The sequence below is a fragment of the Lolium rigidum genome, chromosome 5 (genome assembly GCF_022539505.1).
Source record: "Lolium rigidum isolate FL_2022 chromosome 5, APGP_CSIRO_Lrig_0.1, whole genome shotgun sequence".
NCBI lineage: Eukaryota > Viridiplantae > Streptophyta > Magnoliopsida > Poales > Poaceae > Lolium > Lolium rigidum.
The window spans coordinates 236,181,350-236,190,204 of NC_061512.1; the positions used below are offsets into that span (position 1 = coordinate 236,181,350).

At 44.4% G+C, this 8,855-nt stretch overlaps 1 protein-coding gene across 2 annotated transcripts; it reads right to left on the reverse strand.

The window, feature by feature from the left end:
- Positions 1–1,278: 1,278 nt before the first annotated feature.
- On the reverse strand, positions 1,279–8,602 carry LOC124651154 (probable auxin efflux carrier component 5b). Of its 2 annotated transcripts, XM_047190285.1 has the most exons (6): positions 8,073–8,602; positions 7,905–7,961; positions 1,859–1,944; positions 1,611–1,768; positions 1,444–1,520; positions 1,279–1,348 (listed from the first exon to the last, which is right to left on the reverse strand). In XM_047190285.1, exons 1-6 carry the CDS (start codon positions 8,600–8,602, stop codon positions 1,279–1,281), a joined length of 978 nt encoding a protein of 325 aa, XP_047046241.1. The 2 variants fall into 2 exon arrangements, with proteins under 2 accessions (XP_047046241.1, XP_047046240.1); XM_047190284.1 differs by having other exon boundaries at positions 7,905–8,602.
- Positions 8,603–8,855: the final 253 nt, after the last annotated feature.

Consider the following 8,855-nt stretch of genomic DNA (forward strand, 5'->3'; position numbering starts at 1 on the left):
GGAGGAATAAAACTACTTTAATAACATTGCTAGAGTAGCACATAGATAAATTGTGATACAAACACATTGCAATCATAAAGAGATATAAATAAGCACCTCACTATGCCATTCAACAGTGAATAAGTATTCTGTGAAATATAGCCTAAGAGACCCACACGGTGCACACACTCGTCACCTTTACACACGTGGGACAAGGAGTCTCCGGAGATCACATAAGTAAAACTCACTTGACTAGCATAATGACATCTAGATTACAAGCATCATCATATGAATCTCAATCATGTAAGGCAGCTCATGAGATTATTGTATTGAAGCACATAGGAGAGAGATGAACCACATAGCTACCGGTACAGCCCCGAGCCTCGATGGAGAACTACTCCCTCCTCATGGGAGCAGCAGCGGTGATGAAGATGGCGGTGGAGATGGCAGCGGTGTCGATGGAGAAGCCTTCCGGGGGCACTTCCCCGCTCCGGCAGGGTGCCGGAACAGAGACTCCTGTCCCCCAGATCTTGGCTTCGCGATGGCGGCGGCTCTGTAAGGTTTTCCGTATCGTGGTTCTTCGCATCAGGGTTTTCGCGACGGAGGCTTTATATAGGCGAAGAGGCGGCGCGAGAGGGTCGAAGGGGTGGCCACACCATATGGCGGCGCGGCCGGGGCCCGGGCCGCGCCGGCCTATGGTCCGGGGGCCCGGTGCCCCCCTCCGGTCCTTCCCGGGTGTTCCGGATGCTTCCGGTGAAAATAGGAACCTAGGTCTTCGTTTCGTCCAATTCCGAGAATATTTCGTTACTAGGATTTCGAAACCAAAAACAGCAGAAAACGAGAACCGGCACTTCGGCATCTTGTTAATAGGTTAGTTCCAGAAAATGCACGAATATGACATAAAGTGTGCATAAAACATGTAGGTATCATCAATAATATGGCATAGAACATAAGAAATTATCGATACGTCGGAGACGTATCAGGGGGCTAAAACCCTAAACCTACGGAGGCCTTTAGTCGCGGTTGGCCAGAAGAACCGCGACTAAAGGTCCTCCGCCCTGGCGCTCGCCTGCCGCCCACGTGTATGGGCCTTTAGTCGCGGTTCGTACGAACCGCGACTAAAGGGGGGGGCCTTTAGTCGCGCATAATTGGTCGCGGTTGCGCAACCGCGACTAATGGCAGTTACGAACCGCGACCAATGGCCGTTTTTCTACCAGTGGTTACACCTTAGGTTTCAGAGTATATGCAATTTACTCATCTCCCAATCCGAAGGAAGGTGGTGATTCTTGGCATGCTTTATCAAACAAAGCCCAGAGCAATATTATATAGAATTAACACGGGCAGCGACACCAATGTCCCAAATATTACCCTGGAAGATTCAACAAAAAGATACACATTCATTTACCGAAACAAGAGGATTTGCTTATACTATTAAGCTAATTCACCCAACACATAACAACTTACCCGGTGCTAAGTACATCAGCGTGCAGGCCATACACCCTCGCGTACCCAAACGCAGTGATGGATTGAGGAAGGGCGGCCTGTGGACAATAATCACCATAAGTGGCAAGAACATTCAGTGATCATTCAGGTTTATGCAATCGCGCCGTAGCTTCATGCAGGATAATTACCTGTATGATGGTAGCACGCAGGACGTCTCCACGGAGCCCCAGAGCAGCCGCTGCCGCGGCAGTGGCAGCTGGGCCGGCGATGAATCGCAGCACCATGCCCAGCGCGGTCAGGCTAGTCCCGCAGGCGATGATCCTCTCCTGCAGCGCCATGAACTGGCCTGCAGTTCACCTGGTTAATGCAAAATATATATTCTACTCATCTTTTCTTGTGATTGTTCTGCCCTACTTATCTACTGCTTCTAGCATACCGATGCTGAACATGCGGAGTCCAAGCCCCGTCCTTGATATGATCAACACCGAACCCTCAATGATGCTTGGAGTCTCGATGTGCCACCTATATGTGCACAAAATTAAGTAATGAATAATGAAAAGTTCAGACGAATGCTAAGTGGTATCAAACAAATTTCTGAAGTGATGCGGGGTTCAAAGAAACGGACAATATTTTAGGAAATGAATAAATATTGTGAAAAATCATGGTACAAATGAAAATCAAACGGAATAGTCCTTTTTTGAAAACAGGCAAAATATTTTCCTTTTCATTATTAAGAACAAGGTGGCCTGTGACAAAAATAGAATAAAATTATATTACATGCATTCTAATACCTCGAAATAGCATTTTTTTCCTGTTTTATAAATAAATCCTGAATCAATACAAGGTAGTGAGGAACCCTCTTACAAAAATAGGGTAACATCGTGTTGCACCGCTGATGTCGAGTCCGAAAAACGGACCAGGGTTTTCATCCGGAACCCAGCCACATGGAGGATACCAACAACAACGCCCACAAGGAGGGATACGATACCGATAGGTGTCACCACCGCCGGTGCTGTAGCCAGAGCTTTCGCATAGGACCACGTCAATCGTGCCACCCAAAGGAGGGACGGTGCCACCAACTTGAGTTCTCCAAGTCTAGCCAGGGTACCACCACCACGACGACAACAACACCAGGAGTACCCGTCGCCCTCCCAACACTGCCCAAGTAGCCAAGGGGATGTGCCACCACCGCCGCAGTGTTGCTCGCCGCCGCTGGGCTAGACATGCAGCCTCTCCATCCAGAGTCGCTGCCCCTGCCGTCCATGCCCCTGCGCATCGGCAACGGCCTGGAGAGAACTAGCCACATACCGCGGGGATGCGCTAGACCCAAGCCCGCCTGACCAGATCTGACCTGGACGCGCATGCCCGAGAGAGTAGTGTGCCCAACAACATCTCCAACCGCTCGGGGGGCAACCACCTCGACATCAACCGTTCCAAGCCGCCACAGACCTACCTGGTCCCTCGCCCAACGCGGAGGCTATGAGTAAGTGCAAGAAGTGCATAGGTTCAAAGTGATGGCCGGTTTTATTTTAGCCCTTAAGCTTTGATCATACAAGGGAAAGTTAGTTCTATCTTGATCTCCGTTCAAACTGTATGATCAATAACATTGTAATGTTTTCTAATACATGTTATTTTTGTCCACACATATCAATGCAAAAGAGGACATTTAAAATAAAATAAATAAATAAATAAAATAGCTGAAAATTTTCGGTAGATATGTATGCCATTATCTGAAGAACCAAGAGATTGCAAATAGAAGATATTCAAAAGGAGTAATTATACTAGATGGTAGATGTCAGTAGTAGGTAAACCCTTATAGGCGACAAATCATTAGTGGCGCATTACGATGGGAACACCACATGGTATTTTCTCAAAATATCAATGACGTGTTTAGGTGCATGGTGCCACCTAGTTACTTACTGGTGGTGTGTCTGCCAAAGAAAACACCATTGGTAAGTGGGACCAACAGTCCTATAGGGAAAAAATAATAGTGGTGTTTAGGTGCACAATGCTACCTAGTTACTTACGGGTGGCGTTCCTGCCAAAGAAAACACCGTGGTCACATCACTAGCATTTCCTTACTAGTGACATGGTCACCGCCCTGCCCAGCATAGCTAGGCTACGTGCGACCACACCACACCATACCCATGGCTGGCCTCCCATACTCACTATCCAGCCGCTCTCCTCATCCTCATCCCCAAACCCTAGCACCCCCTGCTGCCACCAGATGCTCCTCTCTCACGTCACTGCCTCCACAACCGGATGCTACTCTCTTGCGGCCCCACATCTCCCGCAATCTTCCAGGCTCTCCTTGCCACACCCGCTTCCTCGCCGCGTTGTCACCGCTGCGTCCTCATCACCAAATCAGCACACCAGCATCCTTGCCGGTTTCCTACATCCCAGTCGAGGTGAGCCTCCCCTCCTCTGTTTTTAATTGATTTAGTAATTTGAAGGTTTAGAAAAATTGTAATGTGTCTAATGTTGATATATATATTTTTTAGATTAGTGGAACTAAAAACATTGTGGATTCAGATTTTAGAAACATTTTAAAATGTCTAGTGTTTAGTGTACAATATAGATTTACATTTTAGATTATTGAATTTATAATATTGTGATTTAGATTATACTAGATTTAGTAGAATTTTTTCGTCACAATCTTGTTATGTACTATTATTGTTTAAACGTAGTTGTTTGGAAGATGTTCAAAATGACAACCAACATTTTGGAAAAACGTTTTTTTCATTAAAATTGTGGCCCTCAATATGTCCGATATTTATTAAAGATCATAACAATTTTTCGTCAATTTTAATAACTAATTTTTACTTATTTTTTGTTAGGTCTCGATACCCTGCATAACATGGAGCAGCAGCAGTTCCATGGTATGTGAAAGAAGGTGAAGAAGTCACCCACGTAGGGATGGAGATCATAGTGGTGGGAAGAAGCCTTAGGTTGGCACGTGGAAGACCCTAGAGATGGCAGTGCACGGCTATGACTGAGTAGCGTGCTTTGATATCAGCCTAGCCACTAAGAGGTCGAGAAGAAGTATAGGGCCCTACGTGGTGCATTACTCCAATGATCCTCTTGTGGTGGCATACAACCACCAGGTGTTTGGGTCTGACGGCGCGGGTGCACTAGCAGGATGGTCAGGAGGCCAACCCCACTGTCTCATGCCAGCGGGACGAGCCGGAGGACACCTAGTGGTCTTTTGATGAATCGAATGCCATCGAGACTAGGATGAGCTCGAGGAGGATGAGGAGCTCTAGAGATATTTAGGCACTAGAGCAAGTTTCTAAATTATAGGCTGTTTTATGTTTAATACGCAACTTATCGAACTAGAGTTTATAATGTTTTATGCTTAATATGCAACTGATCTTACAAGAGGTTACAATATCTTATGTTTAATATGAAACATATAATGCTAGAGTTTAGAACTACTTAATGTTCCTTTCTTTAATCTTTATAAACGTGATTATTCACCAGATGGATCCCATGTGCGTTCATTGTGGCTACACCAAGTTCAACGATAAGAAGTTTTTCATAACGCTTGCTAGAAATTTGAAACTAGGACGGTATGTTCTAAGTCAACATGTTGTGCCTGAGTTGTTTATAGTTTCTCCCATGAAATTTCTAGCAAATTCTTGTTTTCTTATTTTTTTTTCTCAGGCCATCCCTACAGCACAATATGTGACTTCATGGACCGTGTCAACACAGACAATTTTTTTTTACCAAGAACCATTTGATTTTACCTTGTATAGCCGATAGTGCCCACAAGGATCGGTAGGGTTCAAGTCATTAACGAGGTAGACCGATCCTATTTTAGTTGCCTAGGTTGGAGAGAACTTGTAGAACTCTACGGGATGAAAGTTGAGACAAGGTGGAAGTTTTATCTCGGCCATGGTTATGACACCATATATTTCTTTAATAAGTCCCGCTAGAACTCATTCTCTTCCGAATCTGAAGACCGCGGCCCCAGAGATGATGACATGATCACTCTGTATTACTCCGAGGAGCCTAGTGATGATGACTCTGGCTAGATGGCTAGGTAGGTAGTGATATGCTAGTTGATTGATGAATGTCAACAATATGCTACTCTAGCTAGTTATATGCTATTTTTGTTGCTAAATTCAATAAAGGTAGCAGTTTTCTTCTATTTTTGGAATCACATTGCTACTGCAGTGGCACGCCGCTCCTATTTCTGTTACTAGTGTCTTGTCATACTTGCACAACAACATTATATATGTTACTAGTGGCTTGTTATACTTGCACACCACTAGTATATATGTTACTAGTGGCATGAGGCTAGCACACCACTAGTAACGTGTACCATTTGCACCATATTATTGGTGTACCACATACGTACACACCACTAACACTGATTTTGGCATACCACTATATATATTAGTAATTTCTCGAGTAGTGTATGTATGTATGTATATATCCGAAATATATAATAACATTGATTAATTTTACTTCCATACAAACTCTATTGAATTGTATATCAATATTCTAAGATAATTATATATAAACTTTCATTCATGTTCAAAATAATTAAACATATAAATTTATGATATCCTTCACATAGGCTAATGGTTCTAGACAATAATGATACACATTTGAATTCCTCATATATTCATAAATTGAACATTTGGAACCAACTGAGGCAACCACATAACCAACCAATCCATGCTATATGTACATGCATATTAGGAATTCCACCTAAGACCACTAAAGTGGATAGCAACATATACCATGGCGCAAATATGAGACCTTTTTTTACGTTATATAGTAATTATCTATTCTATTGTGAACCTCTAGGTGATGGTAACATATTATGTTACTCTGTTGTTTCTTTATTTTTTAATAATTTCATGTCATCTATTTTTTCTAGGTGGCATGCATGTTACTATTTATGTTACCCACACTATGGTAGGTCTAAGTATACATGTACAAATGTACCGACATGAGCATCAGTAGAAATATGGTAGCACCAAAACAATAGATGAGCTATTTACATGACTATCTGACCAGGGGATAAAGGATACACATTTATTAATTACACAAAGCATAATCATAATCAATTTGCTTTTATATAATTAAACTCCGTATAAAATTCATAGAAACTTAAAGTTTCAGGATACATTTATATGAAAGTGGCGATTTGTATATAAAATTCTACAGGATAAGAAGTCTGATGTATGTGCAAGAATAATAAAGTCAGTTGAAACCAGTGCAAGCACATAAGAGTGTGTAAAGTGCGAGTAGCATTTCATGAACATATGCACAAGTTAATGTCCCATGATAACGTGAAGAAACACTTAGAATCATTTGACACTAAGCATAAAATCACATTGCTTCTAAGGATGAAAATTATGTTTCTTTATTTATTTTAGATAAAATGCTTTCTTTTAGTTCTTTGCGGTGGGGGATTTAAAAATAATATATCAGTGCAACTGTAAGGGTAAAATAATACTCCCTCCGATCCTAAAAAAGTGTTGGGAGACTAATACAAATACGTTTTGCGCTTAAGCCCTTCTAAATTCAGGAAAATAATTTCTAGCATGGCTCGAAGCGGCCATGTCAGAGAGCATGTTGAGCACGGATTTCGTGTTCCAGAGCGAGACAGGGAGCGGGAGCAGGCGTGAACTATGAAGACCTTCACACAAAACCTGGAGAGGGTGGGCTTTGCGCCGGAAGTTCACCGGAGAGCCACCGATGGCGAAAATCTGCGAGAGAGAAAGGAGGTTAACGCCGATGGGGTCATTGGGAAGGGGAAGCAGATGGACGAATGGACCGAGAGGATGGGGAACGAGGAAGGTCAATGGAGGATCAACAAGGCAAGAGAACGCCCGGAGCTGCCGAAATCGAAGAAATTGACCGATGGCCGGAGTTGGGAATCGGCGAAACTAGGGGCGATTTGGAGAGCCCTAGCTCGACAAGGCGGATCTTCCAATGCTCTATGATGAATGGGGGTGGTTGGAATCAAACTTTCGAGCTGCCGGCCATGGCCTAGGGAAATGGCGAGGCAAGAATTGCGGGAGCGAGGAGATAGAGCGTGGAGTACGCGAGTTGAGAGAAAATAAAACTTGATGGTGGTTTTGTAAAGTATCATGTCCAACGCTTATTTCAGATCGGATGGAGTACATAATATCACATAGTTAACAGATACACGTACGGTCGGGATTCCTCCAGCTAGTTACTTAATTAATCCCTCCATCCATGAATATGTGTATTTTTAAGTTTTCTCCTAAGTGTTTTTTTAAAGTTTGATTGCTTAACTTTATAAAAATAGCAATATTTAGGACATAGAAATTAGTATCAGCAGATGCATCTTGAATTTTTTGTTTATGCCATAAATATTTCTATGTTTTTGTATAACGTTGGTAAAAGTAAAGAATGTCCATTTTATCATAAAAATTAAAAATACACTTATATTTATGAACGGAGGTTATGTATTGATTGGTTAAAACAATCAAAATACGTACCTGTGTGTGACACACGACCATGCAACCCCGAGGACACCGGCGTAGACGCTGGGATTCCTCGTCATGTTGAGCAACACCACTCTGAGCAACGGCCAGATAAGCACCTCAGGCCTCCTCTCCTCCAGGCCGCCCTCCACGTCGTCCCTCGCCTGCACGTCCTCGCCCGGCTTCCAAGCGCCACCGCTGGCTCGTCTCACCTCGAACGCTAGCAGCAGCAGAGGGAAGTAGAAGACGAACTGCGGCACCGATATCTGCACGATGGGGTTGCGCCCCCACTCACCAAACATGCCTTCCATCAGCGGCACCCCCACAACGAGCGAGTTGTTGAGGGCCGTAAGCGAGTAGCCGGTAATGCACCAGGAAGAGACGAACTCCCGGTCCCGGCCGCTGCCTCCGGCGCCGCCGCATCGCGTGGTCCATGCGATGATGGCCCAGGCGGCGAGGGCAAGCACAATGACAAGCTTGGAGAGCGCGTCCGCTGCCAAGACGCGGTAGTTGAGGGCGTAGGGGTCCATGCGCACCGCCAAGTCGAAGGCGAAGAAGGGTACGGCGAAGTAGGTGGCGAGATGGTTCAAGGCGTCGCATTGGTCTCGCGTGTAGAGCTTCCACCGCCGCACCGAGCAGTAGCCGAGGCCAAGGGCGAAGTAGAGCGGCGCCATGCCGCCCACCACCTTGTACACGTCTCCCCACCCTATCATCTCTTCTTCTGAGCTGCAGCAGTACGTCCGCCTGCCTTAATTTTGCACTCTGTTCGTGTGCCACAACCACAACTATGATCGATGTTCTGTGCCGCGCGTTTCTTGATGCCTATATATCAAAGGGAAATCATGAATATACAGTATCATATAGAAGATCACAACAACCAATTAACTTCACCATAAGGTATATATACTTTACTAGTGGCATGAGGATGGCACACCACTAGTAACTTGTACCAGTTGCACCACATTT

Excerpts from the sequence above, each read along its gene's own strand:
- LOC124651154 (XM_047190284.1), bottom strand. The coding sequence starts at position 8,602 with ATGATAGGGTGGGGAGACGTGTACAAGGTGGTGGGCGGCATGGCGCCG. Across the intron at positions 1,945-7,904 it reads TGGTCGTGTGTCACACACAG|GTGGCACATCGAGACTCCAA; the intron begins GTACGTATTTTG and ends GTGCACATATAG. Across the intron at positions 1,521-1,610 it reads TGCGTGCTACCATCATACAG|GCCGCCCTTCCTCAATCCAT; the intron begins GTAATTATCCTG and ends TATTGTCCACAG.